The sequence below is a fragment of the Erinaceus europaeus genome, chromosome 10 (genome assembly GCF_950295315.1).
Source record: "Erinaceus europaeus chromosome 10, mEriEur2.1, whole genome shotgun sequence".
Taxonomy (NCBI): domain Eukaryota; kingdom Metazoa; phylum Chordata; class Mammalia; order Eulipotyphla; family Erinaceidae; genus Erinaceus; species Erinaceus europaeus.
Window position 1 is genome coordinate 98,445,445 of NC_080171.1, and position 19,058 is coordinate 98,464,502.

Below are 19,058 nucleotides of genomic sequence, written 5' to 3' on the forward strand. Positions count from 1 at the left end.
TGAGCTTGACTCCCAGCCCCTTCACATCACCCTTCTGAGCTGAAGTGCTCTCTTCTAACTCCAGGAGTTTTTATGCAGCTTAACAGACTGTCCTAAAATAGCAGAGAACTTGCATACTGCTCAGCCAGTTAACTGCTAATGTCCCATCATTACCAGCTGGTTCTTCTTATTGGGAAGTGGTGTGAGCTGGTGTGCACACTCATCAGGTGACCCTGGAGCACTGTCCCACCCTGGTGTCAGAACTCGCTTACCCCACTGACCAAGCCTATCTTTATTCTTGGGTTCACTGAAGAGGGACTTAGAAAAGCCAATCTCTACTCTCCGTTGGAGGAAATTAAAGATGATGTAGGAAGACGGGGAGAGATTAAAGGTGTTCAGTCAGGGTGTAAAACCACCACAAATAGCACCTTCATCAAGAGTGCTGCAGTGTCTCATTTAATCTCAGGATGTGAAAGCTACTTGTGCCAGTCCCACTCCTGTGGGTAATGGCGATTAGCTGGCTGGTCACTGTGGGTAGTAGGTGGGCCTCTTCTGCAGCAGTGTCAGACGGTTCTCTAGAAACAGACAGAAACTGTTTCTTTTAGCCACTGGCCCCAGCACTGGACATGGACTTTACAACCTCAGGAGGAGCCCTGTCCATGGCCCCCAGCTCTTGGGCCCTGGAGGTTCAGGGCCCCTTGGTGGGGCTGCCTCTGTGTTTGCTCCTTTCCATCCCACCAAGCTACCCTGCCCTTGTTGAGGGGATAAGCAGCAGCTAGGGGCTCAGGGTCAGCAGTTCTGTCTGTGAACTACTATTTTGTCCTACGAGACACTTTAAGACATCCCCTCCCCAGGCAGGGTCATGTCACTGAACTCATATGGGGTGACATTGCCATCCAGAGCCTCCCCCATCCACTCATTTTTTTTCTGCTGTGCAGGCACTTCTCTCCTTGGTCCCTCCATGCTCCGGGGGAAGGGGTGATGGCGCCTACTGTACAGCAAAAACCTTGGCTCTGAGGGTGCCCTGTTCCATCTCCAGGACAGGCATGGTTTTGCTTCCCCAGCTCTGCCTGGGGTGTTTCTGGCTTGGAGACCATACCTGGGCTCACACAGGGCTCAGGTCACTCTGTGGACAAAACTCACCCTGTCAGCCTTGAGCCTGTGGTTAGGGACAAAGGGAACAAGAAAGCTGTCCCCCAGTGCTCCAGCCACAGTGGCCCCAGCTTGCCACTCCCAAGAACAGCCAGGCCCCAGATAATAACACATAGCACCCACATCTGCCCCCCAGACTCTGAGCAGCAGTGTGACACACAGCCAGGGAGCAGGACACATGGCCTGCTCCTGGTGCTCAGATCCAGGGTGTTTTCCAGGAGAACTGTGAGCCTTGTGCACAGGGAGGCAGTGTGGTAGACAAACAGGACAGGAGTTTGGGTGGTGGTGGTTTTTAACTTTTTTTTTTCCACTGGAGTTAGCTCTGTCTTATGGTGATACCTGGGATTGAACCTGGGACCTCAGAGCTTCAGGCATGGAAGTCTGTTGCCTAAACTGTTCTTCCTGCAGCCCTCCCTCTACCTCCACAAGTGGGCGCTGGTCAGGGCTATGCCTCTCCCCCTCCCCTCTTCCCCCCTCTGTGGATAGCATATGGAGAGGAGGGCATTCTGGGTCATGAGCTACACCCCACAATGAAAATAGTTTAAAGTCATGATTAAAATCAATGTACTTGTTAATCAAGCTGACTTTGTGGGGTTTGAGGCGGTAGGGGATCAAGGGAAAGACAGAACCTGTCACAACTCAGCAGGCTGTTGAAACTGAATAAAGGTCAGTAAAGGAACTCAGGCTTGAGTCCTGTCCCTCCCCCAGCCCCTGAAGGTGGTGGCACCTCTTTCTCGGGGCCTTGTCCCCTCAGTTGTGTCCCCCAGTGGTGGTGCTCAGAGCAGGCCCTTTGCCCTGTGAGTGAGTCCCAAGCTAGGGAAAGTGTGTTTTGCTCACCTCTACTCAGCCACAGAGCATACCAGAGGGGAGGTTTCCTGGCAGAAACCCAGGGTTTGAGCTCCAGAGGGTGGTGTTGAGCCAGGAGGGGGTCTGTGGCCCAGCCAAGCCCCTATCATCCTTCCTGCCACCCAAACAAAAGGTTCTTTCTTGAGGGGAATAGAGAAAGTGTAATTTCCGCAGCCAACCCTCATGATGAAACATCTTCCCTGGGAGTGAGAAGATGGGCATATAAATATTCTCCATCTCTGCCGCTCTTTATTTCCCTTGTAAGCAGTCGCCCCATTTCTCCATCTGATGGATTCCCTGCTGCAGCCACAGTGGGAGCACCCAGCCCCTGAAGATCAGGTAGCCGTTTCCAAACCAACCCGTGGCTGGACTGCCTTTCCTCCAGTCTAACTGGTCCCCTTCCCGACCCACTACCCCACCCTGCCCAGTACTCCATGCAGCTTCAGACACACACCCCTGCAGTTTCACAGACTGTGGGCTCAGTTTCCATGCTGCCTGCATAATGACCTGCAGCCTTGTAAACAGAGGAACCAAGCCTTCTTTCCCAGCACCTTCTGGCTCCCCGAAAAGCCATTTCCCCACCTGCTGCCACAGCTCCAGGCCAGGGAAGCCACAGCGGCCATGCTCACCCTTCCCTTCAGTGGGCGCCACACTCAAAAGGCCCCTGCAAGGGAAGCATCATTAGTCGCCCAGGCTTCATGGTGGAGCAGACAGCCTCCATTTTCAGCCGACTTTAAAGCTGAAAGACAAGGGAGAGTCTAATTAGTAAAGGGACACTCTAATATTAATCACGCCCTTAAAATTGACAAGGGAGGCAGTTCATTTAACCACTTAATTGCTACAGGTTTTTATGGGCTGCTATTTGCAGATGTATTTAATGAAGAAGTTATAAATCTGAGGGAGCTTAAAATTTTAATTTTATACCTAAATATTTTCCTTGTTCTTGTGTTTGTAGTCAATCCTCAAGAGTGTAGTCACGTGGAATGTTCTTTAAATGAACATATTTGCTAACTGGCGTGATTTCAGTTTTTAAAACATTGGTTCCAGCAATTAGGCATTTTTTCAGTTCCCAAATGACTAGAGAAATTCGTCTTGATTATAATTGCTCTTAGCCACGCATATCTAATTTGTGTCTTTTTAAGTGTTAATTAGTAAACAGTTTGAGCTGACATCTTTATGTGTTTGTGTGTTGAAAAATGGGGCTTATTGCTTATTTAGCTTGGGGCCAATTCCACTGGCATTTACGTCACGACATTGAGGTGAAATTAATGGGAATATATTTGGCAGCGTGAGGTGAAAAGAATTTTCAAATTCAACTTTTGGACATTTGCTTTGCATGGGCTTCTGCAAAATATATGAGATTAAAGTGAATTTGGGACCTACATATTGCAGGAAGAAAGTGAGGCAAAAGATTTTTGTATCAGTAATGAAATGGCAGAGTCCCAATTTTATAAAAGCAAAATGTTCATATCCCAGCACAATTGTTCATTCTTTCTACTTTTGGAAGCTTTCATTGCACTTATTAACGTGGAAGAATTCTGTTGAGGGAGAGGCTGCAAAATGTTGGTCCCCTTGCACCATCTAGTGGTCCACTTATAAACTGCAATAAGCTCTAGCTGCCTTCTCCCCACTTTGGAGGTTGAACGTTTCAGCACCTGAATTCTCCTTTACTGTTCAATCAGGAAACTGATATGTTTGGGAGAAGGCCTGCCTTCCTCATTGAATAAATAAAGTGAGTTAAGTAAATAGACACTAACTTGTTCTTCCCTTTTTTTTCCCACATCACTTAAAGACATAGAACTATCCCCCCAGTTGTTAAAGCTCTTGGTGTTAACTCCAGCCCAAAACAAAGAAGCCTAATGAATAAGGCACAGGAGATGTGTTAGGCTTCTGAAATGCTGGAAGTAGCCTGGGGGCAGGGCTCTCCTCAGAGAGTCTTCAGGATTCTGACCACAGTGTAGGACCCACTGGCTTGTGCCACAGACACAATTCATTCTTTCCCTGCAAATTATGCCTGGTATCTCAGGCAGTTTATCATCTTAAGCATCTGCCCTGCCAATCAGAGTCAAGGTGTTAATATTTAATGTTTTCCTCCTGGGTACAAAGGTTGTCCTGGTTTGTCAAAATGCAAACATTAAAAAATGGTGTAAAGTAAAAGGTAAAAAACAGCCGCCGCCCCCCCCCAACACATACACAATTTACCCCTGAGTGTGGACCCACTCACCTTCAACTAAACAATGCACAGGTCCATAGTGTACTCAGGATTCTTGCTTTTGCATTTGCCAATATATCCTACACAGCCTTCCATATCATTTTGCACATATCTATCTGCCTCGTTCTTTTTAATGACTACATGTTGTTCCCTTTTATAATTATGCCATAACTTATTTAACAATTCGCTATTGATTGACTTTTGAGTTGTTTCCAATTCTCCACGATTACATGAAGGCAATAGATTTCCTTGTACACGTGTTTCTGCTCCCCTGGTTCTTTCTCTAGAAGGCTGTATATTACCCCTTTTTCCTTTCCAGAAAGGACGTGCCCCCATTTAGCACTCCTCCCCACGACCCCGTATTTGAGGGTTCCTGGTTTCCCACCTCCTCACGGGTTGAGTATCACTGGGATGGACCACTGGAAAGCTTTGCATCTTTACTGCCATTTCTACTGATTCTTCAGATTCTCTTTTGTGTCTGCCCTTTGCCCGAATTTTTTTTTTACCAGTTTATGTCACTTTTTCCATTTATTTATTTATTTATTTATTTTCCCTTTTGTTGCCCTTGTTTTATTGTTGTAGTTATTATTGTTGTTATTGATGTCATTGTTGTTGATAGGACAGAGAGAAATGGAGAGAGGAGGGGAAGACAGAGGGGGTAGAAAGACAGACACCTGCAGACCTGCTTCACCGCCTATGAAGGGACTCCCCTGCAGTTGGGGAGCCAGGGCTAGAACCGGGATCCTTGTGCTTTGCAACACGTGCGCTTAGCCTGCTGTGCTACCGCCTGACTCCCCACTTTTTCCATTTTTAAGAGTTGGGTATGATCTTTAAAACAGCCTTCCTTCTGCCATTTATTCCAATACATGCCCACACTTTAGCCAGCATCTTTTCACCTTGTTAATGATGTGTTTGGGGAAAGAAATCTAGGCAAGTTTGTCTTTGTTTAGATGTTTTATTTTTGGCTTTGTGTGATACTTAAAAGATTCTCACATTGTCGCCTCTTTTTTCTCCTACTTTTTTTCTTACTGTCACCTGGGTTTCACTGCTCCAGGATGACTTTTTTCAAGAAGGGAGGGAGGGAGGGAGAAAAAAAGAAGAAAAGACAGCACAGCTCCCAAGCTTCTCCCATGTGGTAAACCAGGAGCTTGAACTTGGGTTGTGCTCATAGCACTGAGCAGACGTGCTTCCAAGAGCTAGCTGACCAGCACACTCCTACTCTTGGATTTCACATATTAAGATATTAAATACTTTCCAACCACTTGACCCATCAGGAAAGTATTAGAAGGTAAGAGCGAAAAGCAGCTTTATTTTATCCTAGAGTGCAAGCCCTGCTTTCTTAACATTCACTTCTCCAGTGAATTCCAAATGCTACTTTCTGTCATGGATTTCCATAGGTTAGGGGCTCAGTGGGCATTTTCCTTAACTGCTCTGCTCTGTCTTTCTATTTTATAGTATTCCCACCCTGTTGTTTGAATCTTACAGCCCCATAATAAGCCTTACTATGTGATCAGTGTAGTTCTCCACCATTTGTCTGCCCCCCAACCCCTCCACACACTTGCCATTTTTCCTAATTTTATTCACAGAATTGTTCTTCCAGTTGAACTTTAGACTTTTTGAGGGCAGGATCAATGACTCCACAAACCCTGTCCCAGATCTTCATCATAACAGCATCACAAACACACAGGTCAGCTAGGGAGAGAGAGGGGTGCCAGCATTTTAGATGAGAGTCTGTGCTCTTTGTAGATATCCTGCATGTACCATTTTAGGTCACCACTGGGTGTTTTATGGTTTTGTGATTCCAGCAGATGGAGTCTTTTCTTCCACTATATTTTCTGTCATTTATATATCAAGAAGCTGTTGACTTTTGCATTTTATCTCTGGAATGGCTGGTGTTCTCTCTCTCTCTCTCTCTCTCTCTCTCTCTCTCTCTGCTTTTGTTGGTTGAGATTATATTTCAGTGGCTTTTCTTTGGCAGACAGTTATACCACCAGCCAAGACCAATGCTGGCTGCTTCCCTCACACAGTGTTTGTCCCTCTGCCTTTCAGGTCACTGGGCCTCCTTGTCTTCTCTGTGCTTTTACTGAAAGTTTATCATTTCAGCATTGAAACATAATGTTGCATTTTTATTTGATATACAGAGAAAGAGAGGCAGTGAGAGGGTTGTTCCTGTGTGACTTTTAACTACAATAAAGAATTATCCGTCTATTTCTATTTTCCTAAGTATTTTCAGCAGAATTGAACAGTGGCTTTTGATAAATGCCTGTCAGTTGCCCATTGAGAGGATCATGTTGTTTTTCCTCCATGGGCCTGTTAACACAGAGATGATGTTAATAGAGTTCCTGATTCTGAGAGCCTCAAAAGCCCCCCACTTCACTGTGGTTGGGGATTCTGGCAGTAATCACATAGGCGGCCCCTCCATGACCCAGGGCTCTCCAGGTGTGAGTGAGAGAACCACAGCCACGGAGATGAAGCTGGCACAGGGGCAGAACGACCTATCCCAGCACCTATGTCACTGAAGTCAAAAGGAACACTTGGCCTTACGCAATTCTCCCATAAAATGGAGATTATTTCCCTTCTTCTCTTTCTTCTTCTTCTTTTTAATGGTTTGATGAACTATACTCCCCAAGTCTTAAAATACTATTCCTCCTCCTGATTGGCTTTTTTTTATATGGTTGCCTAACATGCAGGTAAAAGTGAGCTTTAAGACAAAGACTGGGGGCTGGGTGGTGGTCAGCCGGCTGAGTGCACACATCACGTTGCACAAGGGCCCAAGCCCTCATCTGCAGGGCAAAGCTTCCCAAGCAGGTGAAGCAGGTCTGCAGGTGTCTCTCTCCCTCTCTGGCTCCCCTCCCTCTCAATTTATCTCTGTCCTATCAAATATAAGAAAAGAAAAAAGGGGGCGGGCAGTAGCACAGCAGGTTAAGCGCACATGGCGCAAAGCACAAGGACCGGAGTAAGGATCCTGTTAGAACCCCAGCTCCCTGCATGCAGGGGGGTCGCTTCACAAGCAATGAAGCAGGTCTGCAGGTGTTTATCTTTATCTTCCCCTCTCTGTCTTCCCCTCCTCTCTCCATTTTTCTGTATCCTATCCAACAACGATGACATCAGTAACAACAATAATAATAACTACAACAATAAAGTAAGAAGGACCAGCATAAGGATCCTAGTTCGAGCCCCTGACTCTCCACCTGCAGGGGGGTCGCCTCACAAACGGTGAAGCAGGTCTGCAGGTTTCTATCTTTCTCTCCCCCTCTCTGTCTTCCCCTCCTCTCTCCATTTCTCTCTGTCCTATCCAACAACAATGACAGCAATAACAACATAACAACAACAATGATAAACAACAAGGGCAACAAAAGGGGGAAAAATAGCCTCCAGGAGCAGTGGATTCATAGTGCAGGCACCGAGCCCAGCAATAACCCTGGAGGCAAGAAAACAAAACAAAGGGGAAAAAATGACAAGGAATGGGGAGCATACCTTCCAGAGTGACCTCCCTACCACCACCTCTGCCCTTTCATTTTCCACATAGAAATCAGTGCTGGAAAGCATCCCCCCCCCTTTTTTTTCTCCTCAGCTACCCAGGAGAGGGAAAAGACAAACACCATGCAGGTGACTTTGGAGGTCTGACTCATGACCAGTGAGCCCCATGGCTCTTTGCAGACCCAGATATGTTACTTCCTCAGCAGCAAAGCATCTGTCAGCCAGAGTCCCCCCTCCTTCCAAAGCCTCCACCGACCAGGAAACTCAGAGAAAAGAATATGTCTGTGTCTTCAGATTCATGTGACAGTCTTCTGCTCCACCACCAAATGTGCCTCCTCCCTCTTCCTTAAGGTGCATGGCCTTCTCACCCCTCGTTTGCTTACTTTGTCTCTAACACACACACACACACACACACACACACACACACACACACACACACTCACACTCAGTGATAAAATGGTATTTGACAGCTTAGCTGGTCTGTAGGGAAGTGTGGGGCTGAGGCAAACTGGGTGACACACCTTTCTAAAGGAAGAGGCTTCCATGCACCCCACCAGGCTTAGAATGAAGATTCAGGATTGCCACCCTTTCTTGATGTTTTTGTTTTTCTTTTCATTATTTATTTTCACCACCAGGGTTACTGCTGAGGTTCAGTGTCAATATGATTCTACCATTCCTGGCAGATGGTTTTTTTGTTTGTTTGTTTTCTTTTCTCTTTTAATAGGGGTGAGAGACAGAGAGAGAGGAGGAAGGAGAGAGGGAGAGAAAAAGAAGATATCTGCAGCACTCTACGGAGACCGGGGGCTTAAACCCGGGCCCTCATGCATGGTAGTATGTGCATTCTGATTGATGTATGTGCCACCACCTGGTCCCTCTCCTAATCTTTTTAATAAAAGCTGGGACATGTTGGCATTTCATGCCAAGCAACTTTCCAACTAACTGCTCAGTGTTCATGACTACCTTAAGACACCAGAGAAGCCAGCTGGGCAGGAATGACCCTCCAGCTTGTACCCACAGGTCACAGGAAGCGTGTGGACACAGCCTGGTAGACGGGGGCCACCCCACCACCCTGCTCAGAGGGTCCAGGGCCAGCTGATGCTGCTGCTTCCACAAAAGACTGACCCCTTACCACACCCCAAACCAAATCCAAGCCAGCAGCCTGCTCCTTTGTGTTGCCCTGTTCCCAGAGCCCTGTCAGCCCCTTCACTCATCCAGCCAGCCCCCAGTCTTCTGGTCTGACCCACCACCTCTATTGGGCGCAGAACTACAGTTACTGAGGACCTCTGCCCAGCCTGCATCTGAGGCTGTGGGAAGCACTGAAGGCACCCAGGGCTTTCCATTCAGCACCCCCCCACCACACACACACACACACACACACACACACACACACACACACACTCTGGGGAGAGGGGAGTGCGTCTCAGAACTAGAGTAGCTACCAACGGCTGGCAGGGGCTTAGTCCCTTGGGGAGAGGACGTGCCCAGAGGGAGTGACTTTCAGAAAGGCAGAGGGAAGCCCTCTGCCTTCACTGCAGGCAGGGTTCTGGTGGTCATCTGCTCTGGCCTGGGAAGTACTGGGAGGGCAGTGCCGGCTCCTTCCCCCAAACCCCAGGCCTGAATAGGGACAGTCCTCTGGAGAAATGATTGGTTGGGGTGCTCTGCTTTCAGTCAGTCATTCCGGTGTCTCTGTGCCGCCGGCATCCAGGGAGAAACAAGAACTCCCCTTAGCAAAAACAGGACCATAAAACATCACTTGCCTCTTTCCCACACTGACCCTGTCTCTCCTTTAGTAGCTTACAGGGGACTAGCAAAACCAGAAGCCCCCACTGCCCCCACTTCCATCCCTCCACCATCCCTTCAGAGAGGAGGAGGCTTGCTCCCTGGGCCTGGCGCCTGCCCCTAGGCCTCCCCACTAATGAGGAGGGTAGACAGAGAGCCCTCCACTCCTCCACTGCTCCACTCCTCCGCTCCTCTGCTGCCCCACTGAAGAGAGGAAGCTCCCCACAGCCCACATGCTGTGGTGGCTGATGAGCAGAGCCTTACTTAGTGTGGAGGTGTGGAGCAGGCTCCAGGGCAGAAGGGGACCTCTGCTTGGGACCCACATCCCTCTGTGGGGATCCTTCCTGACTGCTCTCACACACACACATCCCATTGTCAGTTCACCCTGAACCAGTGGTTCTCACTGGCCTGAGCATGGCCCCACCTGTCCTCTCATGCTGGGTCCCTGGGGCCCATCCACACACACACACACACACACACACACACACACACACACACCCGCCCAGCAACCAGTCTGTCTGAGCTTACTGGCTCCCATGGCCTCGATGCCTTCCCCCCACCACCCACTGTACCCACATAGCTGAGTGCAGATACTCTAGGCTCCGTGCCCACTGTCTGTCCCCTCTTCCCAACCCCTAGGTTTAGACCAGCCTAAAGCGCTGAGTGGTGAGGGCAGGGCAGCTTCCACATCTGCAGCACTCTGGCTCTGGAGACTGCCCCTGGTTGCTCTTGCTCGGAGCCTCTGCCCTGTTTAGTCAGCACCCAGGTTGGGGTGAGCAGAGGAGCTCAATCACCCGTGTCCCTCTGATAGTTGGGCAAAATTTTCAGGGGGTGAAAACCTGCCGGGTTATGACAATCACCAAAATGCCTTTTAAAAAAAATAGTAGTGACCGCCTGGCCCACCATGCCACTGGGCCCCAGACCACCCCCACTCCACCTGGGGCCCTGGTTTCAGTTAAAGCCTTGATTCCGACCATCTGGAGGACTGGCTGCTTCACTCTCAAGGTGCTATCACCCTCTGTTTTAGGTGGTGTCACAACACCTTTGTGAGTGTGGGGCTGGGTACATCAACCTCTCTTTGCCAGCAAGGCTGAAGCTAAAATGACTTTGTTTCTATGGTGCATGCATATTTCCCACCACAGTACTTGGGCCTTGCCGTGATAAAAGGCTCCAGGAATCGGGGATTTTAGGGCCTTGGCTTGGTAGTTCCTGTGTCACCTGTGTCACAGGTGCGGAGGGCTGGGGGTGGGAGGAATCCCTCAAAAAAAGTGTCACATTGAGCCCTGACAGTGACGTCTCTTTTCCAGGAGCCTCCAGGCCCCGGCGTGCATGCTGCGTGATGGCGGCTCGCGCCCACCAGAGGGCGCTGTGACCCCGCGCCGCCCTGCCGGGCTGGGCCCCGCCAACCCAAACGCTTTTTAATTGAAAATTTTTTTAATTCAAAAAGGATTTGCTGTTTGTACTCGAGTGCAGGTTTTCCTTATGCAGGAGACTAATGTCTTCAGTAAACAGATCCGGGCCCAAATCCACCTTCAAAGGTAGTCGCTGTTTGCCCAAGGGAGTGAAAGGCCTTCCAGAAGCGGCCCTAGTCTCTTGGGCAAACACTTCGGGCCCGCAGTCCCCGGCTGAGAGCAGCGTCTGTGGGAAGGGTTATCCGCGGCCTAAGGGGGATTATGTCAGGGGACATATGTTGAAATTGCATTTGGGGAGTGAGAGAAAACAAGAGGCGGGGTGGGGGAGCACTGCTTTTCTTCAGCCAAGATAACCTAAAAAGGAAAAAAAATCCCAAGGGCAGGGACGAGGACCCCAGCCCCTTTGGGAGGGGGGATTGGGCTGGCAGGGTGTGTGCTCCTGACTTCTCCCTGCCCCCCACCCCCAATGCACAGCCCTAGAGAGAAGCCTGGATTTAGACTCACGGGTCTCCCTCGACAGCCACCCCGACAAGGCCCAGCCCAGCAGCAGCGGCAAAGCCTTCCCAGGGAGCCGACAGCTGCCTGGGCACTGCCACAGCTGGGGCCTGGCGCTGAACTGGCAGCCTCATTTTAGATGTGTCCGCTGTGCTGCTGCCCCAGAAGGGTGGAAGGGAAGCGTCATCATCCCCACTCCCCTAAACCTTAGCATCTTTACTCCTTTTCTTTCTGCCCACCTCCACTCCCACCACCAGCCCCCACTGTTTAAGTCACAGAATTGATTCACTGTGCCCCAGACCAGCAGCACAAGTTCACCTGGGAGGTTGTTGGAAATGCAGACTCCCAGGCCCCAACGCTGACCCGTTAGGTCAGAATCCGCATACAGTGTGTTTTATCAGAGGCATGAATCCAGGTTCAAGCCCCTCCCTCATCGTACTGAAGGAAGCTTTGGTGCTGTGGTGACTTTGTCTCCCAATTTCTGCCTTTCTGTCTGGGAAAGTTGGCCTGCAGGATCCCCTGTTGGGTGGCTCCCTGCTCTGGAGCTGGGACCATCCTTGGTGATAGGCAGAAATGCCCCTAATACTTCCCACCACCCTTCAGCTTGTTCCTGCTGTGATATTTCCAAGCAGCCACTAGGTGGCAGTATTGCCCCAGACCTTGCTGAAAGTCCTTCGCATCAGAGGCTGCCTTGCTGAGCCAGTGCCCTGAGAACTATTTCCAGGTGGTCGCTTGCTCCCTCGTCATAAGAAAGCTGAAAAATGAATGAGCAGGCAATGTGCAGTCTCCCCTGTAGCCAAAAAATGTGCACTGTGAGTGTTTTCCTGATTCTAGCTTCAGGCAGACTTGGGAGTTAAGATGAACCCCTTCCAGCAGAGAGGGTTCAGAGAGAAGAGATCTGTCTGAGGTCAGCCTGCCATGTCCAGTTTTCTCTCTCCACCCCAGGAAGCAACCCATGCCATTTGTAGGGGCTGCCATCACATGTCACCAGTGTCACCATGGAACCCTACCACTCCAGGGTCACACAGGAAGGGCACAGGGCCCCCAGACTCACCCCCACACCTACCCCAAGCCCTTATCTCTGTCTTTCTGACTGTGTGGGTCAGCCCTGTGGGTCTCCCCTGTGGGTCTCAGGGCTAGTTGGGGGGGGCATCTTGGACACCCCACCAGCTGGCCACATGAGAATGTGAGCTTTGGGAGTGTGAAGTTTAGATTCAACCATCTGCCATCAGTTTAGATAATATTCTCTTAAAATTTGATTTACTTGTCTATCAACATGAAAAAGCACTAAATAAAGAGAAAGTTGAGGGAGCCCGAGCATTATTCTGACAAATTTGATTCTGGGGATCGAATTTAGGACCTCATGCTTCTGAGTCCAATGCTCTAGGCCACTCAGTGTTATTGTTGAGTCTGATAGAAGCATTCCCCCGCACAGCACTGATCAAGCTGCCCCATTTGAACTCATTCACCTCAGAAGGCCACTTCCTCAGGAAACAGTGTAAGCAGAGGCGTTTGACTGTCCCAGCTCGAGGGGAGCCCTGAATCGTTCCCCCCAACAGTCTGCAGGTGGACCCTCATTACCTGCCCACTCCTCTGCCCAAAACACTGGGCTACTGAGCTGGCACCTGGCCTTCAAGGTAGACTGAGCACGACTCCAGCCAGAGAGGCGCCTGTCTGCTCTGAGTTTCCATCAGAATGAGGAGTGGCCACCCTTCCTCTTAGGGAGAGATTCTGGGGTTCCAGCAGGGGAAGCATGTCCAGGGTGTAGAGTGCTGCCCCTTGGCTGTGTCCCCTGTCGCCCAGTGTCTGTCATCAGCAGTGCCTCACATTGGGTATGGAGTGATGCCCCCTGCCAGCCACGTGGTCAGAGCACGAGACCCAGCTGTGGGTCACAGGGGGGCAGAGGGCATTCTGCATGCAGTGGGCATGTGGTCAGCATGCACAGGGTGCCCTCAGCACCATGGGGGGTGGGCACAGTGGGTGCTGAGCTCTGAGAGTGTGAAAGGCAAATGCCACAGCCTAGTCCACTGCCCACTCCCCCAGAGGCATGCCTTCGCACGCTGGTACACAGCACCCTGGCACAGGGCAGAGGGTGATTGGGGAGCACCTGGTCTCTCGGGAGTCCCCCTGCACTGACCATGCCTCTCTGTCTCCTCCCTCCCACAGTACGAGTACAGCTTCCGCACAGAGCAGAGTGCAGCAGCCCGGCTGCCACCCAGCCCCACCCGTTGCCAGCAGATTCCCCAGTCCTGAGGGCCCAGCCACCCCACGGGGAGAAGACGCCTCACCCAGACTACTGAGTGCCCTCCCTCACCGGGACCCCCGTGGCCCTGCCCCTTGGGCGTCTCCAGGAGACTCTGGGCAGCTGGCTGTCACATCCTCCATCATCAGCCTGCCTGACATGACACCCCCACCTCCCTGGGGACGTTTTTCATAATCATAACTAATCTGTGTGTGTTATAGTGACCAGCGGCTCCTAACATGTCTGTGTGATGACCAGTTGTCCTACCGAAACCCTGCCCCCAGGATGCTGCTCCAGCCGCCCAGTGACACCACTGCCCCCCCATCCCAGTGTCACCTCCTCGAAGACCCTGAGGGGGATGATGACTCTGCACAGCATCCTCTAGGACCTCCCAGTCACCCCAGAGTGGAGCTGCCCTGGGGGGCGTCCTCCATTCCAACAGCATCAAGTGCCCTGGGCCTCATCTGGTGACGGGGTGAGGAGGGGCCAGGAACCCCACGCACACCACCCACTGGCTCCCCTCCTGCTGTGAACACCCCAGGACTCAAGTCACACACTGGATGCCCTGATGTTGGGGAGCAGCCTGTTGGGGGACTCAGCACAGAGGACTTGCCTTCCAGGAGAGGGAAGGCTCAGTGACCAGGCACCTTGCTCAGATGGGGGTTTGGCTCCCCGGGACACTGTCGTTCACTGTGCCCCTTCTCCTCCCTCAAAGGGCTTGACTCTGGACTGCTCATGTGCCAAAAGCAGCTCCCAACTGCCTTGGCCCAGTGCCCTGACTGGTGCCCATGGGGACAGGCCCTCCCAGGATCGGTAAGCCAGGCCCAGCCCTGGAGGGAGCTGTTCCTCAGAGTCAGGCTGAGTGGTCAGGGCCCACGTGGTCTCTGGTAATGGGAAGTCTATCAGCCCTAGCTCTCCACACCAGAGCCAGAGCTTCAGCTGTGCCCTCCCCACCTACCCCCCCCCACACACACACACATCACCCTGTGGAATGGCCAGTGGGGGTGCTGGGGTTCCCAGCAGGAATACCACGCTAAGCTCCACACACATTCACCCCAAGATCAGGATCATGGCTATTACTGAAATCTCAGACACTCACACTGAGTGAGAGCCTGCCTTCCAGCCTGGCTTCTAGGCTTTGTCCTGATCTCACAGGACTCTGGTCTCACCCAACCAAGGGGTCACCAGATAGCTGGCACCTTTGGCATGAGGGCCTGGTGCGTGTGCATGCGTGTGTGCGTGTGCGTGTGCGTGTGTGTGTGTGTGTGCATGTGGAGAAGGGCTGAGGAAAGCTGACCTTCCCCCAAGGGAGCCACTTCACCACCACAGCCAGGCACAGACATCCCCCCCCCTCGCCTGAAGTCCTTGGGTGGTACATGGTTAATCGGGCAGTGGGGGCAGAACAGGCACTGGCCAACACAGAGCAAGGGAGGCCCCCAGCAAAACTGGGGCCGGGGCAAAAAATACCTCAGGTACCTGCACCAGACCCTTAGCCCCAGCCCCACCCACTCCTGCCCCTCAGTCCCCAGTGCTGTGCCCCCTGAGTTCTGTGTCACCGCACCTTCCCCATGACCCAGGCCACATGGTGTGGCAGCCAGAAGCAGGGAGCTCATGGAAGCAGCTGGGCCCAGGAGACCATGGGGCAGAGACAGGAACACACACACACACACACACACACACACACACGTAGGGACCTTTTGGGGTCGGTGCTTAACCAGGCAAGACTGGGGAACAGGAACCACATGCCCACTGAACACATCAGCTCTGTGTCTGGGGGGCTGGGGGAGCGCCAGCCTTATTGCTGCTTTTTGGATTAGGTGGCTGATTCCAAACCAATCAGCCCATGCGACCCACAGCCCCCCAGGGTGGGCTGGGGAAAGGGGGCTCCCCCAGGTGCAAGAGGCAGCACGGGGGTACGAGTTCACGGGGTCTGTGCACTTTGTCCGTCTCTTTCATGCTCTGGTGGTGACATCATGCCCACCAAGTGATGCCTGGTGTCCCTTCTCCCCAACCTGAGAACTGGATGTTTCACACACTTTGATGGAAGCTGGGATGTGAGGGTGGGGCGGGTGAGGGGGAGCACCCTCAACTGGAAGCAAGAAGCAGTGCTGGGCAGTAGAGGGAGGAGGTGTTCTCCCACCTCCCCATTCAGACCCTCCTACAGGGCTGCCAGCAATAGGCCCTGCCAGCCTGTGGGCTCAGCCAGGCTGTAAAGCCCTCACCAGTGGTTGTAGACCAACCCTTAAGTAAGAATGACTGTGAACACTGCCACATAGGGCAGCTTAGGGCAACTAGGCAGTGACAGTGTTAGAGAAGATGTCATGTCTGTAGCTTGTAGGCTGCTGCCAAGTCCTCTGCTCCTGGGCCTTGTGAGAGGCAAGCAGGGGGCTGGCAGGTTTGTGGGTGACAGTAGGTAGGGGCCCAGGTGTAGGGCTCAGACAGACCCTGTTTCTTCCCAGGAGGGTGCTTTTCTTTGCCAACTCTCAGGCCGCAGTGGGGAGGGAAAGACAAAATGTCTCTTGGAAATGTGAAGGTCCATGGCCTTGGCCTTGGTGGCTGCTGCTGCCTCCCATCCCGGGGATGGGATCCTCTAGCAACCCTGTCCCCCTCACCCCCCAAAAAGTAAAAGGACTAACATAACAGCACAGCAGCCTGTGCTCCTTTTTTCCCTCTGAAAATTCTGTCCCCACAAGGGCCTGGAAATGGCACAAAGGTGACAAGGAGCAGGCACTATGCTCCAGCTCACTCACAAGTTTATCGCGAGAACTTCTTGCCCACACCCAAGAGCCAGTGCGCGCCCCACAGCCCACTCCACGTGGGGAGGCCAGAGCCTGACGGGAAGAAGCAGGTTGGACCCAGCTGGCCACCATCAGCAGGTGGGCCTGACTTTGCCATCTGCCCTGGGTGCTTTGGGTGCTGGGAATGGGTATGAGGGAGTGTTTAAAGGACCAACATGTACTAAGCACCTACTCGCCAGGCACAGGACTGGCAATTTAAGCACATTTCCTCCTTATTCCCCTTCCAAAAAAGTAAGAAAAGTGAACACATACCCAGAAGTAGATGTTCATTTGCTCTTTATTCCAGATGAAGATGTTAAGACTAACCCCGGGCCCAAGGCCAGGAAGCACAGAAGCAGGACCTGGGTGCAAGGCCGGTGTGGCCCAGAGTCCCCTCTGCCGCCACCTGTGCTAAGCACATGCCTCCCCCCACCCCCGTCCAGTAGTGGGCTAACCCTCTGCCTGCAGCCCCACTGGCCCAGGGAGGCAGCTCGGGGTCCGCCTGGGTCTGCAGATGCTGGTCACCTTGTTATTTTCTATTTACAGTGGGGTGACAGCACATGGCACTGGGTGGCCTGAGGACGAGGGCAAAGAAGGGTCTGGATGGTGCAGCTACACACTCACCAGGTGTCCAGAAGCTGGGGTCCTTGACTGGGTTCACTGCCTTTGTGCTCCCAAGGTCTGGCTTCTAGAGCTGCCTGGATGCCTCTGCTCAGCCAGGCTTTGTCCTCCTGCTCTGAATGCAGCCCAGTGAGTGGCAGCTGTGTTGTCACCATGGTGTGATGGCATATCTGTGCCCCAGCAAAGGACTGCTGTGCCACCTCTGGGCCTAGGGCCCTCAGGCAGGTGCCAGGCACTTGCTGAAGGAACAATGTCCTCCCCACCTGTATTTATTTGAGGTGACTCTTGTACTTGGCAAAAGGAAGTTTCACTGTGTAACTGTCTGTCTTCTTAATATAATTTGTTAAATAAATGTTTGTTTTAACCTCTTTTCCCTGGCCTGCTGCTGTTTCTGGAGCTGTGAGTTGAGTGTCCAGTGTGGGAGGCTGTGGGCTTCAGACTCCAGCATTCTCTCCAAAAGATAGGCGCCTCTTTTCCAGAAAGAGCTGGTGGGATCCTTTGCCTGTGCGATGCAGAAAACTGACACTCTGGCCACAACCCTCAGGCATGCTCCTTGCAGGATAAAAAAAAAAAAACAGTTGTTGTAAGGGCATGTAAGGCATGAATTTTGAGGGGTCACCCTTGTGTGTGGAGATGCCATTCCATCCCACCTTCTCAGCTTTCCCTAAGCCTGGTCTGCAAGGTTCTCTCCACAGAGTCAGGGACTCTCTTGTCCCAACACTCGTCTGCTTACAAGACGCCATTCTAGATGCCAACGCAGGGGCTGCAGGGCCCTGGGATATACCGGGGGTCCTGGTGAACATGCATCCATTCAGCCTTCATGGTCAAAGTGCGCTCTCTGCCTTTACAGGTGACTGAAGCCTTTGGGGGTTAGACACCAGGGTCTGAGCCGTCACTGCCTCCAGCCCCCATACACTATAGACTTAGGCAATAAAGACCAACCTTAGCTCAGGGCTCATGTTCTCCATGAGGAGCCCCATAATGTGAGGAGGGAGCCTGTGCAGACAGCTTGGAGCAAATGAAGATGAAAGTGCACTTCTGCATTCCTCACAGGTGACCCCTTGCAGTGTCGCCTATGCTTTCAGGTCTACGGAGAGTTTCTCCTACAAGGAAAACAGTTGTAATAGTAAAGGTGACACAGAGCAGCTCAGACCTGGGTGGGGGCAGTGGCCACACTGAAGGACAAAGCACAACACAGCCAAGTCAGAGAGAGGCCAGAGCCAGACAACAACCATCTTGTTATCACCTCTGCCTGGGTGTCTGTTTTCTTGTTCTCTCACACTCTGACCCTCCCTGTTGCATGTTCTGTGCACTAGTCTGATTAGACTACACACACACACACACACACAGTCACCCAAATATGCATGTGCCTGTGCCCAGTTGAGGCAAACCAAAGGTCCCAGGACTGAGTGTGATGAGCTGGCCTGGGTCAGTGACCTCTCTGTCTTGGAAGTTCTATCCCCACCTGGAGTGACAGCAGGGGGTCACAGCACCTCAGGAGTAGGTATAGAGTTGGGGGAGGGCAGGCAGTGGTGCACCCGGTTAAGAGCACATAGTACTAAGCACAAGGACCCACACAAGAATCTGGGTTCGAGCCCCCAGCTCCCCACCTACAGAGGAACACTTCACAAGTAACAAACCAGGTCTGCAGGTATCTATCTTTATCCTCCCCTCTCAATTTCTCTCTGCCCTATCCAATTAAAAAGATGGTAAGAGTGTCCACCAGGAGCACTGGATTCATTCGTAGTACTGCCATTGAGCCCCAGTGATAACCCTAGAGGGGAAAAAAAAAATGTCGGGCCCTAGAAAGGTATCAGAGGTCAGACAGTGGGTAGAAAAGTAAGGGATAGGGGTGGGGTAAACAGCAAAATGGTTATGCAAAGTGACTCTCATGCCTGAAGCTCCGAAGTCCCAGGTTCAATCCCCACACCACAATAATCCAGAGCTGTGCAATGTTCTGGTGTTTTTCTCTGTGTCTTTCTCTCTCTGCATCTCTCAAAAAAAAAAAAAAACTTAAAAAAAAAGGGATAGCAGATTAGCTCACCTGGATAGTCTTCCTGCTT

At 51.7% G+C, this 19,058-nt stretch overlaps 1 protein-coding gene across 3 annotated transcripts in view; it reads left to right on the forward strand.

Annotated features, from left to right (window-relative positions):
• MVB12B (multivesicular body subunit 12B) overlaps positions 1-19,058 on the forward strand; it is a 269,183-nt gene that overhangs the window by 200,051 nt on the left and 50,074 nt on the right. For 2 of the 3 annotated variants that reach the window (XM_060200167.1, XM_060200169.1), the window contains one exon: positions 13,522-13,928. The exons of the other annotated variant lie outside the window; for it this stretch is intronic. In XM_060200167.1, coding sequence (XP_060056150.1) covers positions 13,522-13,608 — 87 coding nt within the window. In that variant the 3' untranslated portion in view covers positions 13,609-13,928. Of the gene's footprint in view, positions 1-13,521; positions 13,929-19,058 lie in introns of those variants that run through there. 3 annotated transcript variants of the gene reach the window in all.